This window comes from Somniosus microcephalus, chromosome 20 (genome assembly GCF_052327205.1).
Source record: "Somniosus microcephalus isolate GS21.2 chromosome 20, FLI_Smic_1.0, whole genome shotgun sequence".
NCBI classification, from domain to species: Eukaryota; Metazoa; Chordata; class Chondrichthyes; order Squaliformes; family Somniosidae; genus Somniosus; species Somniosus microcephalus.
This window is the reverse complement of record NC_141006.1, coordinates 20,598,022-20,621,489: the sequence shown is the minus strand read 5'-3', so window position 1 is coordinate 20,621,489 and position 23,468 is coordinate 20,598,022. Positions and strand designations below refer to the sequence as shown.

Here is a 23,468-nt window from a genome sequence, read left to right as displayed (position 1 = left end):
GATGGCACCTCCAACAGTGCAACACCTCCATCAGTACCACACTGGAGTGTCGGCCTAGGTTTCGTGCTCAAGTCTCTGGAGTGGGGCTTGATCCCATAACCTCCAAACTGGGAGAATATTCAGGACTCCACAACACTAACCTAGTTTGGCTTCCAAACCAACTGCCATATTAAATGGATAGCTGGGAAACATCTCAGGCCAAGTACTGTAAGAATATACCGTTTGACTGAATCTAAAGTGACCAAATGTACTGACAAGCTTTGAGGTTAAGAGATGGCTTGGCTAAAACATTTGTAAAATAAATGATGTGTTGGTTTTTTTCCTCCAAAAGATAAGATCTTGAAAATTCTGTGAGAACTAGGAGTCAACAACCTTCAGATGTAAAAACAACAACTGTTTCCAACCCCTGAACATCTGGACTTGGTTAACTAAGCGTCAAAACAGATAGGAGAGTAAACAACGCAATTCACACAGTGCGGGACATGAATTCTGTGGGCGAGTTGCCAAGTTTTGGGGTATAAATGATGCTGTAGATTGACCACTCACGGCTGCAGTCAAGGGCGACCTGGTCAGTTGCCAGTTAAAGTCAGACGTCTAGTCATCGCTGAATTGACCTCTCACTGGGGTTAGTACATATGTGGTGTTGCTTATGATCACCTGAGCTTAAAGTAAATGATTTAGATTCCTGCGTGCTTGCTTGTAATAAGTAAATGAATTGAGTACGGTTTGTATTTGGTGCTTACTTGTAACCACTTCCTGATTTTAAATAAAGAATCGTTTACCCTGAAATCTTTGTCTCGAGTTGTCTGTTCCACGGGTCTGAACTTTGAAAACTGTTTTGACGGGCCGAGGGCCGAGTTCCACACGTCTTACAGATTTGGTGCCCGATCAGGGATCCGTTCGGAAAAAAAATGGCAAAGATGATGGAAGCGTTAGTCATGAAACATGTGACAAGCAAAGTTACCCCTTAAAGAGGAATGGGTACGGGTCATTATAGACGGTGATGATCCAGTATTGGAGGCTGAACAGTGGACCCAAGGGTCCATGTGACAGCAAAGGTTAAGGCAATCCTTTTGTTTATTGGCCTATCAGAAGCAGGTTAAATCTGATGAAAGGGTAAAGATCAAGTTAAGGAAAGAAACAGGCTCGAGGAAAAGTTAGAACAGGAGGAGAGGTGGTGTAATAAAGAACAACAACTCGAGAGCCAGTGTATAAGTAATCAGAATCTGTGCGATGCCTTGTCAAAAGAACTATCCAAAAAGAGACATCGGGCAGAGCAGGCAGAAAAGGTCAATGAGGACCTGAGGGTTGCGTTTAGGGTCACCCAGAAACAGGCTCTAGAGGGTCGTGGGGACCACACTGAATGTACAAAGGGAGGGAAAGTTGCTGAGACAATGATTTAAAAGAAGGAATCAAAGAAACTTAAAATTTTACCGACACAGATGCTATTAGCGTCTGTGCCGAAGCAAATAAAACACAAGATTTGCTGAGTGAAAGGAACTTTAAAGGATGCTGGAATTTCAGTTTGTGTGAAGATGTGTGTTAAAGAGCAGAAGTTTTCCTGACTATGAATTTTAAGAAGTTACAGTATTTGTTTTGTCTGAAAGTCTGTCTTCAAATGAAAGTGTCTGTTGTGTTTGTTTTAGCTCCACCCACTTTTCTGTGCAAGCAGTTAAAGCCGTTTAACCCTTTGTTGGATGCTGGAAGTTTTAAGAATGTGGATGTGTTGAATACGTTCATTTCAATTTAAGATTGTGCACCTAGAAGTGGGAGAAACTTTGTGATTTGCATTTTTAAGTTAAAGACACTGCTGTGAATATATATTTTGACTGGTGCTGCTTGTACAGCAAAATGTGGAGGCAATTTGTTTTACAATAGATAAGCTTCAGCTTTGAAGTTACAGCTGCCATGGTTTCTAACCATGTCTTGTAGAAAATTAATTTAGACTTTTTGAAAATATTTTGTTTTGATTGGATTACAAAAAATAGCTATTGTTTGATTTTACTTTAAATCAATTTGAACATTTACAAGGCACTGTCCGAGACGCCCACTTTCTAAGATTTTGACAAGTAGCCTATGGTGAAATAAAGGCAGGAGGGAAGGAAAGGTAAGGTTCTGTCCCTTTTCTACTTTCAGTGTAGTGATGTCTGAAAAAAACTTGTATGAATGTTTCGAAGCCAGAAGCTGAGGGAAGCTCCTCCCTCTTTTTCAAGTGGTACTGGTTAGTTTAAGATATTGGTTTGAATTATTGGAGTTATTGAGGTTAATTAGCCTGTTTAAACCATGCTTTTATAGTGGCCACAGTGAAATTCTGTGAAAGCCTCTAGTTCCGGACATGAAGCGATCACATCAACAAATTGGTATTTTTGAAATTTCTGACCAATTTCAAGTGTGTGTGACCAGGAAAAAAAATAGAAATGCTATTGTTGTGTGTGGAGCTGTTTTACAGAATGTTTGTAGTGGTGTTACTAATTTTAAAGGCACAAAGATTTTGCAAAACTAAGTTTTTTTATTGACGAGTTTTAAATTTATCTGAAAGCTGCGGAATCTGTGTGACACTAGCTGACATTAATTGATGGTACCTGGGTTTGTCTCTTTTGAAAAAAAAAGTTAACTAACCTATTAAATTGTGAAAACCCAACTGTCTTTTTTTCGATTGGGAAAGTTATTTTTTTTTAATTTACGTGAAGTGACGCAATTGCATGCATTTGACAATTTGCTCCGCCTTCTTACAAACCTGCAAAGAAGTTAACCCTTTCTGCTGACAAGCTTTTTAAAAATTCACCACACAACTTTTTACTGCTGAATTAAATTTAAAGATATTGGGCATTATTCAATTTAAGTTTCTTAATTTTAAGTGAATATTTCCCAACAGTGACAGAAGGGAATCAGGAATTAACGAATTAACCCATTGGGCACTAGGAAAGCCACAATGGATTGTCTGTTTTTTCTTTTAAGCAGGGAGCCAGATGAGTGTTGATGGTGCCAGATTACCAGGTGGGTAGAAGCTTTCCCGTGCAAGTTGGCCACAGCATTATGAACAGCCAAGACCCTATTTAGGGAGGTATTCTCCAGATGGGGTAGAGTCAGGCCAGGGAAGTCATTTCACAGGTCAGGTAATGCAAGCCACGCTGAAATTGTTTGGAATTGAAGGGAAATGGCATGTGACCCGCAATCCACAATCATCGTGGAATTGTGGAAAGAATGAACCGTATGTTGAAGTCGGCCCTGCAAAAAGAATTAAATGAACAGCACACGAAGTGGGATGAGGTACTTCCCCATATCCTTATGGGGATACATAGTAACAGATCCAAAGGAACGGGCTGCTCCCCTCATGAATTGGTAACGGGGAGACCCATGCAAACCACCCCACACCTGTTGGTCCCCACTCTGACTGATAAACAAATTAAGGAGGTGATTCGGGACCAATTCTTGAGCGACCTGTGGGGAACTTTAAAGGAACTGAACTTGAGGGCCACCCACAACATTGGAAAGCACAGCAACACAACTGACTACACCTGGCTCAGAGTATACCCCAGGAGTGGGAAGAAGAGAGCCAGGTAATGGTGCGAAATTATGCGAGGTTGGGAGTCTTTGAACCCCTCTACAAGGGGCCGTTTAACATTGTTGACAAAGCCAGTCCTATGGTGTATGCGATTCAGTTACCTAAGAAAATTAAATGGTTTCATATTAACCAGATGAAGCTTTTTTCAGCCCACTAGCAGGTCCAAAACAAGCCAAGATTATGAGTATGGTGAGCCGGATTTATCCTCTCCAGTGGGATGATGAAGAAGGGGTGTCTAATGGGACACCCCACCCAATGAGGCACCCTTGCCTGAAGTGGCGCCTCCACAGGTACAGTATGATCCAAATGAAGGTGGACAGGACATGGGAGCTGTAGAAACCTCCTCGCCCCAGATCCGGAACCACCTCCTGTCCACAGACGAGTCCAACAGACCCCTCCTACCCCACGACGTAGTAAAAGAAATACAAAGACATCCTTGAAGTATCGTCAGTGGTAGGAGTCGAAAATTGCCCTCTACAGAAAAAGAAAAGTAGGAAGACCCGTTTTGTTTTGTTTGAAGGGATTAATCTGGCAAATGGTTGGGATTCTGCTCAATCTCGAAGATTCCACATCAGCCTATTCAGCATACTGGACCACCACTAACAATTTTCCCTATAATAGTTTGATTGCAGTTGCCCCAAAGACACCACACCGGGACGTCACCGGAAACATCGCCTCACATCACCCTCCAGTGCATCAAGGGTGAATGAGAAACCGCGTGATCAGGGACAGTATGGGTTAATGCAAAGATCGTCCCACCAGGCCAAGGGTGTGGTTCTTGCAAGTAGAACCAGGTAACCATTCAAAGGCATTATCAGATAGGAAACCCTCGGGGAAACGTAGGAAGCCCAACCCAATCCCGAGCAGCGGGATGGGGTAGGGGTAGAATGGAACTGCACCATGGAAGTAGTTGCAGGACATCTTTTCCCTGTACGATCTGCGTACCGAGGGAAAGGTGAGTATTGTGTCACCACCATACACCGGGAATACCAGTACGGTAACAACCTGACTTGTCCCATTGCGGCGGGAACTTTTTGCTTTACCCCAGTCCAACCTGTAAGACTTGGGCGCGGGTTTTATTAAGCATTTATTCACATGGGCAAGTAGATATCGCTGTAGAAGATGAGTTAAAAGAACAGTTACACCAGTATGTGACTCGGTTCAGCGATGACATTCCACCTCTTCCAGAACACCTGGCGGAGTTAATGAAATGAGTTAGTCAGTCTCAAAAGCACTTTTATACCCTGGCCCAGAAAAACCGGAACCTGCACAAAGAAATATCTAAGATTGGGGATGATGCATCTTGGTGGGATATCGGTAAGAATATCGAGGTTCACCCCTGGATAAGAATTACCTCCCATGTTTTAGTCGTTGTTCAGTTGGTGATTGTGTTATACTTACTGATAATAACTTGTCGAGTCAACAGACGCCACAAGCAGCAAGCATTGGTCAAGCGGTTACAGAAGACCCGGAAAGAAGAGGACGACAACAACGTATAAGTGCCTGTGACCATAAATTCAGGTTCAGACACTTGAGGGTGGACTATGTAAGAATATATCATTTGACTGAATCTAAAGTGGCCAAATGTACTGACAAGCTTTGAGGGCAAGAGATGGCTTGGCTAAAACATATGTAAAATAAATGATGTGCTGGTTTTTTTCCTCCAAAAGATAAGGACCCAGAACTTTGGGTCTCCACGGGTGAGTACGCACGGGGTACTCACCCGTAAACCCAATGGAAGTGCCGGTTTCCTGCACGCACTGCGCATGCGCAGGAAACCAACACTTCCGTTCCCCTGAAAGCAGGGGTTCAGAGGTCGAACGTGTGTGCAGGAGAGGCTGCGCGTGCGCATCGAACTTACGTTTTTTTTACAGGTTTTCCCAGGAGGGTAAGTCTGCAGAAGTTAGACATTAAAAAGCAGGCGTAAGGCCTGCTTTTTACAAGGTAAGTGGTGAATTAATTAAAATTAAAACATTTTTTCCACAGGTTTATTATTTTAAAATACTTTAAAGAAAGGTAAGTTTATTTTTAGCCCCGTTAGAAAATAAAATTATTTTTTTCAAAAATTTAAATTATTGTTTAAAATAGTTATTTCATGTAATTTATAGTTTATTTAAAAAATGTGATTTTTAAAAAATGTATTTGAAGATTTAGTGATGTTTTGGGGCCTGTAGTATTTCTAAGTTTTGACAGCTCTTCTTGTCAAACTTATGAATGGGCATTTCCCTGCTCCGATTGGCTCGCCATGGCTCATGTGATCCCAGGGGACGCATCGAACTAACTGCGCCCCTGGGACACGCAAGCACAGTGCGCCGGCAGCTGGAGCAGGCCCAGGATCGGAATTCCACGGGGGCCCACAGCTCAATGGCCGGCGCGCAAGGTAAGTGCAGGTCGGGGGCTTGTACCCGCGGGAAGCCCCCGACCCAAATTTCTGGGCCAAGATCTTGAAAATTCTGTGAGAACCAGGAGTCAACAACATTCCGATGTGAAAGCGGCGACTCTCCCCAACCCCTGAATGTCTGGCCTTGGTTAACTAAGTGTCAAAACAGATAGAAGGAGAGAAAGTGAGAGAGAGAAAACAACGCAATTCACACAGTGCAGGACATGAATTCTGTGGGTGAGTTGCCAAGTTTTGGGGTATAAATGATGCTGTAGATTGACCACTCGCAGCTGCAGTCAAGGGCAACTTGGTCAGTTGCCAGTTAAAGTCAGACGTCTAGTCATCGCTGAATTGACCTCTCACTGGGGTTAGTATGTATGTGGTTGCTTATGATCACCTGAGCTTAAAGTAAATGATTTAGATTCGTGCGTGCTTGCTTGTAATAAGTAAATGAATTGAGTACAGTTTGTATTCGGTGCTTACCTCTTGCTGATTTTAAGTAAATAGTTTATCCTGAAATCTTTGTCTCCAGTTGTCTGTTCCATGGGTCTGAACTTTGGAAACTGTTTGATGAGGCGAGGGGCAGTTTTCGCACGTCTTACAGTACTCAAGATTCTTGACACTTAAAGCATACCTTCCCCCTCCATTAAAGGAGCAGAACTACTTTTTCCACGTTGAACATAGAATCGTTAACATTGAACCACCTATGAATACACAGAGCAGACGCAGCACTAAAATTAGAATTGAAAGTAAATAAATACATTTACTTTGGGTCATGGCCATACCAGCCGTATTGAAATGCCGATCATTCAGCAGACTGAGGTGGAGCATTCCCAGGTAGCCACCAAATACTGGGCTGGCCATTCTGGTGCACCTGACCTGGAAATAGGCCTGGCTCAGTACTGGGTGCAGCTGCACTGGTGCAAAAATTGCACACACAGGTTTGCATATCATACAAACTGAATTTTAAAGCCTATCAAACTATGTGTTGGCTGTGGCTCAGTGGTTAGCATGTTGGCCTCTGAGTCAGGATGTTGTGGGTTCAAGTCCCACTCCAGAGACTTTAGCACATAATCTAGGCTGACACTCCAGGGCAGTGCTCCGAGAGTGCTGCACTGTTGGAGGTGCCGTCTTTCAGATGAGATGTTAAACCGAGGCTCTATCTACCCTCTCAGGGGGATGTAAAAGATCACTATTTTGAAGAAGCACAGGGAAGATCTCACCGGTGTCCTGGCCAATATTTATCGCTCAACCAACATTCACTAAAAAAAAGATTATCTGGTGATTATCTTACTGCTGTTTGTGGGAGCTTGCTGTGCGCAATTTTGCTGCTACGTTGCCTACATTACAACAGTGACTACACTTCAAAGGTACTTAATTGGCTATAAAGCGCTTTGAGACATCCTGATGTCATGAAAGGCACTATATAAATGCAAGTCCTTTCTATCTTCTTTCGGTATAACATCAGACGTAATGAGGGTTAACCTGAAATGAAAGCCTTAAATTTGAAGTTGTACGATTTAAAATCACTGCCATGATTTTTTTTTAAATTTCATTTCAAGACGAGTGGCATTCCTGTCATTCTGAATGAGGGCAGAAAATGGGTTTCTGATTCCGGCCTAGCCTCAACCCTGACCCAGTGAGAAACAGATTCCCAATCATAGCTTTCCTTCCGGAGGATCGCTGGAGTGAGGCGGGAAGAGTTTGATGAGGAAACCTGTTCCCTAACAATCCACAAAATAAAATAATAAATCTAACAACAACTTGTATTTATACAGCGCCTTTAACATAGTAAACAGTCCCAAGGCACTTCACAGGGGCGTTAGCAAGCAAAGTTTGACACTGAGCCACATAAGAAGATATTCGGGCAAAGCTTGGTCAAAGAGGCAGGTTTTAAGGAGTATCTTAAAGGAGAGAAGAGAGGTAGAGAGGTTTAGGCAGGGAATTCCAGAGCTTAGGGCCTTGGCAGCTGAAGGCACGGCTGAGCACTTAAAACCGGGGATATTCAAGAGGCTGGAATTGGAGGAGCGCAGACATCTCGAGGGGGTTGTGGGACTGGAGGAGGTTACACAGATAGGGAGGGGCGAGGCCATGGAGGGATTTGAAAACGAGGATGAGAATTTTGAAAACGAGGCGCTGCTTAACCGGGAACCCATGTAGGTCAGCGAGCACAGGGGAGATGGGTGAACGGGATTTGGTGCGAGTTAGGACGCGGGTGGCCGAGTTTTGGATAATCTCAAGTTTATGGAGGGTGGAAAATGGGAGGCCAGCCTAACTGTGCTCTCACTGGGAATGATATCAAACTTTAGATTCATTAATGTAAGCATATAGTGCTTTGAGCCTTGTTGAAAGCTTCCAAGCCCCTTGATATAGTTTTGCAGCAATAGAATATTGTTATTCTGCCTTTGCAAATGTCAAAACTTATACTATGTTGACAAATCTTATATCCGCATTCTCAAAATTGAGAATGGCAAAACTTTCCACAACAGAAACTGCTAATACAATAACTAAATTAAAAACTTCAATTGGAGCAACTTGTGTTTTTTTGACACCACAGGAGGGAAAGAAATCCAAACTCCGCCTACCCCTGCATCATCACTCACTGACAACAACTGGCCAACATGGCAGCACAGCGAAGTCAGCACCAGGGAATGAATTAATTAATCTTCTTCTTCTTAGGCAGTCCCTCGGAACCGAGGATGACTTGCTTCCACATTAAAAATGAGTTCGCAGGTGACTGATGAGTCCAATGCGGGACCTACAGTCTCTGTCACAGGTGGGGCAGACGGTGGTTGAAGGGGCGGGTGGGTGGGGTGCTTGGGTTGACATGCGCTCCTTGCGCTATCTGCGCTTGGCTTCCGCTTGCTCCCGGCGAAGAGACTCGATTAATTAATGGAGCAACAAGCACCACTCAATCAATAAAATCATACAGCATCTGGCACCAGCAACTTAAACGGAGAAGCGGCAGCAATGAATTAACAAAGTCATAGACCGGCAAACACACCAAACCAATAACTGGATGGGGCAGTGAGCACAGCAACAAATGAATAGATTAAAGGAGCAACAGGTGCACCAACAAATCAATAAGGGAACGACAAATTAAATAAACTAATGCAACTGTGGGCATCAGTGAATCAGTAAATTAACATAGCTGCAGGCACCAGTTAATAACTCGATAGACAGCGGGTACACAAAATCAGTAAATTAAAACGGACATCAGTGAATACTTTGCTGCCAGTGATTCCCGCGCTATGGCTGTGAACTGACTCATCAATGTCACTGGCTGTTGAATTTTCAAAGTATTGTCGGTAATTATCATGTGCTTGCTGGCTGTAAATGGCAAGCTAAAAAAAATACTACGAGGCTCTTTATCTAAAAACAAGTCTTTTGGCTTGCAAGGGCACTCAAACAATTATTAAGTGTCGATTCGTACAATATAATGAGCTTAAGTGCTTGAAAGAAAAAATCCTGATCTGATCCACCACAAAGATAGGCTCCCAGGCAAAAGGAGAGTGAGGAATTAAGGGTGGGGGCCACCATAGGTCAGAGGTTCGGGAAGTTATTATTACAAGCAGTTAAAGTGGTAATTTAATTTTGCTTTTATATAGAAAATCATCAATACAATGCAAAGCATGCAGTTTGGAATCTTATCTGAAGTAAGTCTCATAGGAACATAGGATGTTGGTTATTATATTCAAGCAGCAGATATTTATTTAGCAAATACAGAATGTTACATGCACATTTGCCCATTTAAAACAGAGATGAGGAGGAATTTCTTCTCTCAGAGGGTCGTGAATCTTTGGAATTCTCTACCCCAGAGAGCTGTGGAGACTGGGTCATTGAATATATTCAAGGTGGAGTTAGACAGATTTTTGAAAAACAGGGGAGTCAAGGGTTATGGGGAGTGGGCAGGAAAGTGGAGTTGTGGCCAAGATCAGATCAGTCACGATCTTATTGAATGGCAGAGCAGGCTCGAGGGGCCAAATGGCCGACTCCTGCTCCTATTTCTTATGTCCTTACAAGGAGTGAAATCTTGTACTTTGAAATGTTGCCATGTTTAAAACATTTGTAATCGAAATTATTAGAACAGTTGAATTTATTTTATTTGTTTCTGAGAAAGAACTCAAAAATAGCAGCAGAAAGATTTGCAACTTCTGAAAGGACAGTATCATTATTCAAGTTTGGGGGAGATTCTGAATGAAGGTCCTGAATTGAAATACATTTATTTTATCAAATCTTTTTGGTAACTTGGGAGTACTTTTGCATAGATATTTGGTAAAGAAGGAAATATGCAAAGTAAATTAATTTTTTAAGTTTTATATATTTCTTGGTCCTCAATATAAAAACCCATATCCTAAACAGATGAACAGTAAAGATCCTCCAGGTTACATACAGAGATTTATTAATATAACTGTGGTACAAGAGTTATTTACCGAGCTGCTTGGGTAGGCAAAATAATATGTCTTTATTTTCTAGAAACCAAATCAAAAAGTACAATTCGTTAACTTTTTCGGAGATCACTTACATACTTTTTTCCAAAATCTTTCAGTGGATATACGAACCTCTCCCCACTTGCTCAGCCCAGCATCCCCTTGCAACACCATAACCTCCGACACACCATTAGCAATACCATGTAAGAGGTGCTAACGCACTCCAATGTCCACTATACAAGGCATTTAACCTCAGGCGTCACCAGGGACGGCCTTACAGATGGGTGACATGGGTGACCGCCCAGGGTGCCGTGGCCAAGATGGTCTGACATTAACGGCGTCAACCACACGGACTGCAACGGTTCAAGGCGGCGGCTCACCACCACCTTCTCAAGGGCAATTAGGGATGGGCAATAAATGCTGGCCTTGCCAGTGACACCCACATCCCATAAACGAGTAAAAAAAAACCTCTGCGAAGAACTTGGCTATCTCCAAAGTCTGCTTCCAGCAGACTGTTGTGCTCAACAAGAGCAAACTTCAAGTTTCAAGCGCAAGTCCACATGGATAGCACTCCGGATCCTGTTAACCATGCCTGTATCGGTGGCCAGCAGTGAATGAAGCTTCTCAAAGTTGAAGCTCATAAAAACATATTTGCGATCGACCATGGGAGATGACAGGCTATCTTCACTGGCCATCCTGCCTATCAAGAACGATGTGGCTCAAAATACCTTGGTGCACTGTTCGCTCCAATCTTTTATTGGGCCGCGCAGCCCATTCAAAAATTTGATGCATGTGCAGTTTTTGCATTTAAAAGCTGGTGAGGCGGCTGCGCGGGAGATCCAGACCGCTGCGCGGCCACACAGCTTAAAGGAAGCATTATCTTGGTGAACAAAGTTTTTTATTTGTTATTGTTATTTATTAGTATAGTGATTAATTTAATGTTGTGTTTGTTTGTTGCTTAGCTATATTATTATTAATGACATATCGTTTATTATTTAAATTATTTAAAAAAAATTGAGATTACAGCTTTATTTCTGAAACTTTTGCTAATACTGCTACATACTTACACTCAAAGAAATGGCTCCAAAATACAAGTTCGCCCAGGGCGCCATTTTCCCCAGGTCCGCCCTGGGCATCACATTTGGCACGCAAAGTACGCATCACGCATGCACCCGATTGTCTCAAGTTTTATACGCATAGAACAGTGACAACCTGCTGCGTAAAAGAAATCTTCTCATCTCCCTTCTGGTTCTTTGCCAGTTATCATAAATCAAGGTCCTGCATTATATGGCCTAATGCTCTTCTACCTATAAAAAGACTGCATCATTCAACTTACTATCAGTGAATTTCCTGACCATCACGCTACTGGCACACTTTAAATGTTACATTTTTAAAAGGTTTGAATAAACAAAGGCACAGGACCAAACGTGTCTGTGCCTGACTGAGCTTAGCAATCAGACTTAAAAAACAAAGCCAGTTATTTGACACTAGACCGAGAATGTCTGTAACCTCTCAGTAAGCTTGCTTAAAAAAAAGAGGTAAGGTTGTGACCCAACACCTAAACAGCAATTAAACTCAAACTCCACCCAATACTTACTTAACTGCAATTAGAATTTATGACCTTAAAAGGGAAAGAGACTCCCTTAGCAGCAGAATAATACACGGCGTAACATGGTCCGCATAAAACAGCATATCATTTGATTTATCATGAGCTATGCCTCCTGTAATATAATAAAAATGGCGGCCTAGAAATTCGGCTCGGGGGCTTCCCGCGGGTGCAAGCCCCCGACCTGCACTTACCTTGCGCGCCGGCAGTTGAGCTCTGGGCTCCCGTGGAATTCCGCTCTGGGGCCTGGCCCGGCTGCCGGCGCGCTGTGCTTGCGTGTCCCAGGGGCGTAGTTAGTGCGATGCGTCCCCTGGGATCACGTGAGCTATGGGCAGCCAATCGGAGGAGGGAAAAGCCCATTCATAAGATTGACAGGAAGACCTGTCTAAACTTATGAATACTCCGGCCCCAAAATAGTAATAAACCTTCAAATAAATTTTTAAAAATCATCACACTTTTTAAATAAACTATAAATTACATTAAATAACTATTTAAAACAATAAGATAAATTTTTGAAAAAAATAATTTTATAAAAAAACAGGGCTAAAAATAAACTTAACTTGCTTTAAAGTATTTAAAAATAATAAACCTGTGAAAAAAATATTTTAATTTTAATTAATTGACCACTTACCTTTTAAAATGTAGGCCTTATGCCTGGTTTTTACATTTCTAAAATCTAAAGACTTACCCTCACGGAAAAACCTGTAAAAAAAACGTAAGTTCAAAGCGCACGCGCAGCCTCTCCCGCGCACGCATTCGACCTCTGAACCCCTTCGTTCAGGGGAACGGAAGTGCCGGTTTCCTGCGCATGCGCAGTGCATGCAAGAAACCGGCACTTCCATCGCGTCCACGCGTGAGTACCCCGTGCGTACTCACGCGTTGGGACCTGAATTTCTGGGCCGGCATATGCGCATAGATTACCTTTCCACAGCATTCAATGTCACACTTCCCGTCACACTTGGCATGCAAAGTACGCATCATGCATGCACCCAATTGTCTCAAGTTTTATATGCATAGAACAGTACAAACTTTAGCACATTTCTTGCAGCTAATTAACATATAAAAATCAACAATCTGTACAAACGAAGAGAAAGAAAACCAGTCATTTGGGATGGTTTTGGGTATGCTGACAAACTCCTCCACCAACACAAAATACTTATTAACACAGGTGTCACAATATCTGTACCCTCTAACTTCAAAAATAATCTTAGCAATCATACTTAAAAAGATAAAGAAACCCGGATGTTTCATCCTTGGCTCTGACAAGGAGAAAACAGTCTTAAAATACTAGGTCCTTCTGCACTGCAGGCTCAAACTGACAAGCATATTCCCATCTCAAACCGATTAAACAACAATTACACTCTGAATGACCTTTGAGCCTATTTTTACTTAACAATTAGACTTTGCGGCCTTAAAGGGGCAAAGCTCCACCTTACATGACCCAACATTCCTGTCCTTCTAAAGTAAAGCATCATCTGACTTGCTGTGATCATCGCCACGGCAGATCTGTACCCGTGTGGGTACGTAAAATGTTGCAACGAGCATGTGCTTTGTCCATTACATTACCTGAATCATGCTTCAATGTCACACTCGGGCGTCACACTGTGCGACTGATGTAAATGTATGTGCTACATACAGGCTTGACGAGTCCACATTTATAGTATTCATAAAATAGCAATAAATCACAACTGATTAGGAAGGGAAAGCATTTGACAAGGTGCCACACAAAAGATTACTGCACAAAATAAAAAATCACAGGATTGGGGGTAATATACTGGCATGGGTAGAAGATTGGCTATCTAACAGAAAACAGAGAGTTGGCATAAATGGTTCATTCTCGGGTTGGCAATCAGTGACTAGTGGTGTTCCGCAGGGGTCAGTGCTGGGACCCCAACTCTTTACAATCTATATTAACGATTTGGAGGAGGGGACCAAGTGCAACGTATCCAAGTTTGTCGACGATACAAAGATGGGAGGGAAAGCAGTGAGTGAGGAGGACATAAAAAACCTGCAAAAGGACATAGACAGGCTAAGAGGGTGGGCAGAAATTTGGCAGATGGAATATAATGTTGGAAAGTGTGAGGTTATGCACTTTGGCAGAAAAAATCAAAGAGCAAGTTATTATCTAAATGGAAAGAAACTGCAAAGTGCTACAGTACAAAGGGATCTGGGGGTCCTGGTGCATGAAACACAGAAGGTTAGTATGCAGGTACAGCAGGTGATCAGGAAGGCCAATGGAATCTTGGCTTTTATTGCAAGGGGGATGGAGTATAAAAGCAGGGAAGTCTTGCTTCAGTTATACAGAGTACTGGTGAGGCTACACCTGGAATACTGCGTACAGTTTTGGTTTCTATATTTAAGAAAAGATATACTTGCTCTCGAGGCAGTTCAGAGAAGGTTCACTCGGTTGATTCTGGAGATGAGGGGGTTGACTTATGAGGAAAGGTTGAGTAGGTTGGGCCTCTACTCATTGGAATTCAGAAGAATGAGAGGCGATCTTATCGAAACATATAAGATTGTGAGGGGGCTTGATCGGGTGGATGCAGGGAGGATGTTTCCACTGATGGGTGAGACTAGAACTAGGGGGCATAATCTTAGAATAAGGGGCTGCCATTTCAAAACTGAGATGAGGAGAAACTTCTTCACTCAGAGGGTAGTAAATCTATGGAATTTGCTACCTCAGAGAGCTGTGGAAGCTGCGACATTAAGTAAATTTAAAACGGAGATAGACAGTTTCCTAGCTGATAAGGGAATTAAGGGTTATGGGAAGTGGGCAGGGAAGTGGACGTGCGTCTAGGTTCGGATCAGCCATGATCCTATTGAATGGCGGAGCAGGCCCGAGAGGCCATATGGCCTACTCCTGCTCCTACTTCTTATGTTCTTATGTGCTGTTCCAAAGCAAGTACAGGTTGAGCGTCCTGAATCCGGCAACCTCAGGACCGAGGCCGAGCCGGTTTTGGGGTTTTTCCAGACTCTGGAATGTGTTTCTGATGTCCGAAGTCCGGAAATGCCCGGGCCCAGGTTGCACTATTTCCAGTTTTTGGTAAGCCTCTCTCAGGGTGTCCGGATTCCAGAACATTTTACGGATTCCGGACCCCTGCCACCAATCGTCCCGGAGTCCGGATTCCGGAACTCCGGATTTGGGACGCTCAACCTGTACATAAATTTCAATGGAAACAGCCAATTAGCAAACAGCCAAAGTTACTAATAAAGGTGAATCAATCACATTGCTCAAGATATTCATGAAATTCCATTCACCATATTGGACTCACTCAACTGAAAAGTTTAGTTAAGGAATTTTAAAAAATAATGATCAACAGGATGATTACAGAGAAACTATTTTTAGTTGCCAGTTTAAAAAAATATAAAAATGTAATAAAAAAATAAAGCATGACCGTTTAAACTTTCTGTGAGGTGATTTGTGACGGGATAAATGGTGTGTACGCAAAGGGCTGTTTATGCATTTTCTGTTTATTGAATCAGCTGTGTGTTTATCTAATGTTCCAGGTACAGACTCGTGGCCCTCCACAGTCACTCTCCTGACAGTCACTGTCAGGAATGGTTGTCTGGTTTGGGTGTTAGTTCCAGCATGGGTTTAGGTACGTGTGTCTCCCTACATACTCTCTCAGTCTGATCAGCAATTGCAAAAGAACCAGAGGGGAGATGAGGAGAATGTTTTTTTATGTAGCGAGTTATTGTGATCTGAAACGCACTGCCTAAAAGGGTGGTGGAAGCAGATTCAATAATAACTTTCAAAGGGAATTGGATAAATACTTGAAAAGGAAAAATTTGCAGGGCTATGGGGAAAGAGCAGGGGTGAGTGGGACTAATTGGAGAGCTCTTTCAAAGAGCCGGCACAGGCACAATGGGCCGAATGGACCCCCTCTATGCTGTATCATTCTATGAATTGAGCACATTACCACTTTGCCCATCCCTTATGCAAATCCAATGGAAAAAGCAATTGTCAAATGGTCCAAAGCTGTCTTTGTACCCCGAGCTGCTCTTCTTGCCATGTCACTTGAACAGATATTTGTGTATGCAATTACAATTTGTGACGAGAACAAATTTATTTCTTTATCTACCGGCAATGGGTGAAGAAAATTCTATTTATTTTCCAGAAACCAATTAAATAATACGTCACTGCTTCTGAGTAGATCACTCACAAGCTTCTTTCCAAATTCTTCCAGCAAAAATGTGCATTACCTCCTCTTGGTCAGCCTTGGCTCAGTGGGTCGCACTCTCACCATGGAGTCAGAAGGTTGCAGGTTTAAGTTCTACTCCAGAGCACAGAAACTAGACTGACACTTCAATGCAGTGCGGAGGGAGTGGTGCATTGTTGGAGGTGCCTTCTTTTGGATGAGACGTTAAACCGAGGCCCCGTCCGCTCTCTCAGGTGGACGTAAAATGTCCCACGGCACTATTTCGAAGAAGAGCATGAGAGTTCTTCCCCAGTGTCCTGGCCAATATTTATCCCTCAATCAGCATCAAAAAACACACCTCAAAACAAAGTACTTAATTGGCTTAAAAGCGATTTGGGATTTGCTGAGGTCGTGAAAGGCGCTATATAAATGCAAGTCTTTCTTTTTATCTCTGATCCGTTCCTACAGCTAAGTATAAACAATACCACAAAAATCTGCTAATTTTTGTACAAATATGTTGTGCAATGGTATCACTTTATTCTACAGGGGATTGGGGTAGGGGGGAAGTGGTAAGGGATGGGGTAGGAGTTGGGCAGTGGGTGGGTGAGAAAGGGGGTAGAGCGGTAAGGGGTAGGGGGTAAGTGGTAGGTGGGAAATAGGGGGTAGAGAGATAAGGAGCAGAGAGGGGTAAGGGGTGGGGTTAGAAGGATATGGGGTAGAGGGGTTAGGGGTAGGGGGTAATGGGGTAAATGGTGAGGGGTACAGCAGTTTGGGGTAAGGGATAGAGAGGTAAGGGGTAGAGGGGTGGGGGTAGAGAGGTAAGGGGGTAGGGGGGTAAAGGGTAGGGGGTAGAGGGGGGTAAAGGGTAGGGGATAGAGGGGTAAGGGGTGGGATAGGGGGTAGGGGATAGAGGGGTAAGGGTGGGATAGGGGATAGAGGGGTAAGGGTGGGATAGGGGATACAGGGGTAAGGGGTGGGATGAGGGTAGAGGGGGGTGGGATGAGGGTAGAGGGGTGGGGGGTAAAGGGTAGGGGATAGAGGGGTAAGGGGTGGGATAGGGGGTAGAGGGGTGAGGGTAGAGGGGTGGGGTAGAGAGGGGTAAAGGGTAGGGGATAGAGGGGTAAGATGTAGGATAGGTGGTAGGGGATAGAGGGGTAAGGGTGGGATAGGGGATACAGGGGTAAGGGGTGGGATGAGGGTAGAGGGGTGGGGGGTAAAGGGTAGGGGATAGAGGGGTAAGGGGTGGGATAGGGGGTAGAGGGGTGGGGGTAAAGGGTAGGGGATAGAGGGGTAAGGGGTGGGATGGGGTGGAGGATTGGAGGGGTGGCTCACCTGCGTTGTAGAAGCTGTCCAGGGTACTAGTCTCTCCCAGCACCAGCCTGCCGAAGGGTACGGTCTCCAGGACGGCGTGGGCATCTTCACAAGCCTCCCGGAGGCAGCGGAGCGACAGGCTGCCCTCGGACTGCGGGCTCGCCGTCTCGTTGACCACATACACGGCCTTGACCGCCCTGCTGCGGACCTTGGGAGCCGGCACGGCGCTGCGGCTGATGTCGATGGCCAGCGGGTCCTGCCAGTAGCTGCCGGCGGACACGGAGCGCGGCTCGCCGCCCGGGCACTCCGGAGCTCCGCCGCTGCTGGCACTGCTGGCCCGGTGGCTGGAGCCCCCCTGCTCGCCGCCCAGCCGAGCCGAGCCGCTCATCTCTTCCCCACCACCTTCGCCAAGAAACTTCTTCTGCCACAATTAGACGGCACAACTTTCCGCTCCGCCCAGACTCTGCGCTTTCCCTTCCTCGCCCACGGCAGGGACTCCGCACCGTCCCGGGCGCGGCTCTTGCACCGCCTCCCGTCCGAGCTGAGAAAGGCAAGGGGACCTGCCACCGGCTCAGTCTCACCAGCAAACCATCCCATCGACCCAAACCTTCACCCCAAACCATCCCATCGACCCAAACCTTCACCCCAAACCATCCCATCGACCCAAACCTTCACCCCAAACCATCCCATCGACCCAAACCTTCACCCCAAACCATCCCATCGACCCAAACCTTCACCCCAAACCATCCCATCGACCCAAACCTTCACCCCAAACCATCCCATCGACACAAACCTTCACCCCAAACCATCCCATCGACCCAAACCTTCACCCCAAACCATCCCATCGTCACAAACCTTCACCCCAAACCATCCCATCGACCCAAACCTTCACCCCAAACCATCCCATCGACCCAAACCTTCACCCCAAACCATCCCATCGACCCAAACCTTCACCCCAAACCATCCCATCGACCCAAACCTTCACCCCAAACCATCCCATCGACCCAAACCTTCACCCCAAACCATCCCATCGACCCAAACCTTCACCCAATCAACCCTTCACCCCAAACCATCCCATCGACCCAAACCTTCACCCCAAACCATCCCATCGACCCAAACCTTCACCCCAAACCATCCCATCGACCCAAACCTTCACCCCAAACCATCCCATCGACCCAAACCTTCACCCCAAACCATCCCATCGACCCAAACCTTCACCCAATCAACCCTTCACCCCAAACCTTCACCCCAAACCATCCCATCGACCCAACCTTCACCCCAAACCATCCCATCGACCCAAACCCTCACCCAATCAACCCTTCACCCCAAACCATCCCATCGACCCAAACCTTCACCCAATCAACCCTTCACCCCACACCATCCCATCGATCCAAACCTTCACCCAATCAACCCTTCACCCCACACCATCCCATCGATCCAAACCTTCACCCAATCAACCCTTCACCCCAAACCATCCCATCAACCCAAACCCTCACCCAATCAACCTTTCACCCCTTTATCATCCCATCGACCCAAACCTTCACCCAATCAACCCTTCACCCCACACCATCCCATCGACCCAAACCTTCACCCAATCACCCAATCACCCCAAACCATCCCATCGACCCAAACCTTCACCCAATCAACCCTTCACCCCACACCATCCCATCGACCCAAACCTTCACCCAATCACCCAATCACCCGAAACCATCCCATCGACCCAAACCTTCACCCAATCAACCCTTCACCCCACACCATCCCATCGACCCAAACCTTCACCCAATCACCCAATCACCCCAAACCATCCCATCGACCCAAACCTTCACCCAATCAACCTTTCACCCCTTTATCATCCCATCGACCCAAACCTTCACCCAATCAACCCTTCACCCCAAACCATCCCATCGACCCAAACCCTCACTCACTCACCCAATCAACCCTTCACCCCATAACCATCCCATCGACCCAAACCCTCACTCACTCACCCAATCAACCTTTCACCCCAAACCATCCCATCGACCCAAACCCTCACCCAATCAACCCTTCACCCCATAACCATCCCATCAACCCAAACCCTCACCCACTCACCCAATCAAGCCCTTCACCCCTTTATCATCCCATCGACACAAACCCTTACCCACCCACCCAATCAATCCTTCACCCCTAAACTATCCCATCGACCCAAACCTTTGTGAAGGAATCGCCACAATTCAGAGAAATACACGATACCATGAACAGATTTCTAATATTATTAATAAAAGATATACTGGGTTTAAAAATCTAAAGCCTCAAAGACCCAAGTCTCAGCAGACAGGCTGTAAACAGAGAACAGGCTTCTGAGAAAAGATCAGTTGATAACAAAGCTGTAAACAAGCTTTGAAATGGAAATGAGTTAAATATTCTAAAACAATGAAAGATTGAAGCAAACCATTGGTGGTTCCGAAAGGTCTACGGTTTGCAGCGAACACAATGAGAAGGCCCAGTTTACGGTGTTACAAACTAACACGTTGAAACAGAAATACAAACATTAAAAGAGGCATGTGCCTTTGAAACATGACATCAAGAAAATAAACATCTGCTGGTCAAATAGTTTTATGTTAAACTTGGAAAACAGGAATCATATGCAACCAATTGAGATAGCTAGAAATGCATGAAACATTCAGTTGAAATGTCTTTAATTTAGATATAATAAAAACCATACCAACAAGACTTTGAAGATATAACTTCAATAGAGACACCAAGCAATTGCATTGTGCTTGTATTGAAAATGGAGCAGTAAGGAAAGACACAATGGCCTAGAAATTCAGTTGCGTGCGCCAGCCGTTAGCGCCTTAAGAGGAGTAGACTTCGAGCGCTAGCCACTTAGCGGCCGGGTGCAGCGAAATCTGCGCCTACGCCCAACTTCAGTAGACATTTAGCGCCGGCGCAAAGTGTTTGCGCGCGCTCAGCTGCGCGCGCAGCTTATGACGTCATTTCGTCGTGCAACGCCCTTTGTGCGCCCCAAACCGGAACTTCAGTCGCGCCCGCCCAATGTGGGCGTGGCGGTGTTAAGAACTGTGAAGTGGAACGCAGCAGAGGCCCTACGGGCCTCGGGGAGCGCTAATTAAAGGGCACTTACACTGAACTATAAAGGCCAGCCATTTTGCTGCAATGACTTTTGTGCAACGGATTTCTGGACAGAGACCAAGGAAGAGACCTTACTGATTTGGCCCAACATAGGAGAGGTATTTTTGGCTTCTGGCCAGAGCTTGGAAATTTGCCTCATTGTGATTTCATTGTTTGCAAGTATATTATGGGGGCTGCATGGGGTGCCAACCCTCAGTTCCAGCATTATGTGCGAAAGGCTCGCAGACGCTGTGTGAGAGGGGCAGCCATGTCTAGACGCAGAGGGGGCATCAGGCGTCGGCAACGTAGGCCTTACCCACTCAGGGAATACCGCCAGCAGGTGTCCTATCTCACCATGACTGCCGCGCAGTGTGTTAAGAGGCTGCGCTTCAGAAGGGAGGTGGTTGCAGAGATCTGCCAGCTGCTTCACAGAGATCTGCGTCCACAGCTGATGTGCAGGACGTCTCTGTCGGTGGAAGTGAAGGTCACGGTGGCTCTGAACTTTTATGCAAGCGGCTCCTTCCAAGCCGCTGCTGGGGACATAGCTAGCATATCCCAGTTCGCCGTGCATCGCTGCATCCGGCAGGTCACCGATGCCCTTTTCACAAGGAGACACCAATTCATCTCCTTCCCCATGACCCTGGAGAGGCAGGAGCAGCGTGCAGTCGGATTTGCGAGGATCGCGGACTTCCCCATGGTGCAGGGCGCCATTGACTGCACGCATGTGGCTTTGCGGGCACCTATCGACAATGCCGAGGATTACCGCAACCGGAAGGGCTACCGTTCCCTCAATGTACAGCTGGTGTGTGACAACAGGCAGCGCATCCTAGCTGTCAATGCCCGCTTTCCAGGCAGCAGCCACGATGCATTGATCCTGCGCCAGACTACTGTGGCTGACATGTTCCAGGCACAGCCTCCCCCAAGAGGATGGCTTATCGGGGACAAAGGCTATCCTTTGTGTACATGGCTCATGACCCCGCTCCGCGCGCCCAGGACCCCTGCTGAGGAGGCATACAACGAAAGCCATCAAGCCACAAGGAACATCATAGAGCAAACGATTGGCGTCCTCAAGCAACGGTTCCGCTGCCTGGATCGCTCCGGCGGATCTCTGCAGTATTCGCCGGATAGAGTCTCCCAGTTCGTCGTCATTTGCTGCATGCTGCACAACCTGGCTATCCGCAGGACTCAGGCACTGCCACCTCACGTTGGACCACCACCTCAGGAGGAGGAGCAGGAGGACCATGAGGAGGAGGAGGAGGAGTACCAGCCCAGTAGGGAGCCACAAGGTCCAAGGGCCGTCCGTCCGCGGCTTATTGAACGACACTTCTAGGCCCCCTGTTAGGGAATGGCTTGTGGCAATGAAGGGACATGAATGCAGCCGCTCCGCAAGCCCTTAGCCGGTTAACGCAACAACCACTTCAAACATCAAACATGGACAAGCTGAATAAAGAAAAAGCTTTATTGAACAAACTCAGGGCCCTTCCCACATGAAACCCAAAAACAGACAACACCCCCAAAAAACAGTCAAACACATGACTCACTCCCACAACCTGGGGAGGAATAACAAAACTTTTCCATCCAAATGGCCTTCATCCTCGGCCTTACCAAAACAACCCCCCCCCATAGACAACACAACCACCCCCATATAAAAAAACATTTGGCAACACACTCTACTTTGTGTGCCGAGAGGGCGAGTCCTTGTCCAGCCTTTTCCGGCCCCTGGCCGACCTGCTGCTCCACCTCAAACTGGGCCCTGTGGGTGCTGCAAGGCTGGGGGAAGGCTCCTGAGGGGCACATTGCGTGACGGCAGATGCCCTTGGGGGTCGGCCTAGACGAGCTCTGGCCCTCGAGGGGCCGGCTGCTGACTGCTGCAGCTGTGGCTGGGCAGCATCAGTCTCTCCAGCAGCTCGTGGCAGCTTCGCTGGGGGAGTGGCAGTGGCGGCTGCAGCAATGGGGGCAAGCTGGCTGATGCCAGGCGCTCGCTGCTCGCCTGAGACACTGGCACTCGGCCGGGCTGGCACTGCAGCAAGCGCAGCAATCTGCTGAAGGCCAGACCGCTGTGCTGCTGCAGCGCGGCGGGTGCCCTGGCGATGCCTGCCTGACACAGCGAGTGTGGCAGCAGTGAGTGCTCGTACTGCCCTGGTCTGTGCCCGCATCAGACCAGCCAGTGACTGCACGGCACCACTGATCAACTGGCCACTCGCTGCCTGTGCTGCCCTGAAGTCGTCCCGACTCGCATCCTGTGCTGCCCTGAATTCGGCCCGACTCGCGTCCTGTGCTGCCCTCAATTCGGCCCGACTCGCATCCTGTGCTGCCCCGAATTGTTCGAGACCCCTGGCCTGTGCTGCCCCAAGTTGTTCGAAACCCCTGGCCTGTGAGGCCCCGAAATTGGACACACTATGAGCCAGGGACTCGATGGCCACAGGCAACCGTGCCACAACCCCCATGAACTCGGTGTGCCGACGATCCGAGTCCGCGGACATTTGATCGAGGAGGCGCACCTCCTGGGCGAGGACCATCTCCGGACTGGAGGCCGGACTCTCCCTCTGGGGAGAAGGCCGCCGAGCTGGCCGACCCTTCCCGCGTGGCTGGACGCCACTGGGCCCAGCAACTACACTCCCCTGCAACACTTCCCCCCTCTGGGGAGAAGGCTGCCGAGCTGGCCGACCCTTCCCGCGTGGCTGGACGCCACTGGGCCCAGCAACTACACTCCCCTGCAACACTTCCCCCCTCTGGGGAGAAGGCCGCCGAGCTGGCCGACCCTTCCCGCGTGGCTGGACGCCACTGGGCACAGGAGCTACACTCCCCTGCAACACTTCCCCCCTCTGGGGAGAAGGCCGCCGAGCTGCCCGACCCTTCCCGCGTGGCTGGACGCCACTGGGCACAGGAGCTACACCCCCCTGCAACACTTCCCCCTGGCTCTCCTCCAGGG

The 23,468-nt window shown here is 46.7% G+C and overlaps 1 protein-coding gene across 2 annotated transcripts in view; it reads right to left on the bottom strand.

The window, feature by feature from the left end:
* Positions 1–17,932, bottom strand: part of LOC147103075 (mitogen-activated protein kinase kinase kinase 5) — a 201,153-nt gene extending 183,221 nt beyond the window's left edge. The window contains exon 1 of one of the 2 annotated variants that reach the window (XM_085962370.1): positions 17,453–17,932. In XM_085962370.1, the coding sequence (XP_085818496.1) occupies positions 17,453–17,819 (367 nt within the window). In that variant the 5' untranslated portion in view covers positions 17,820–17,932. The remainder of the gene's footprint in view (positions 1–17,452) is intronic. The other variant, XM_085962369.1, reaches the window with a different exon arrangement.
* Positions 17,933–23,468: the final 5,536 nt, after the last annotated feature.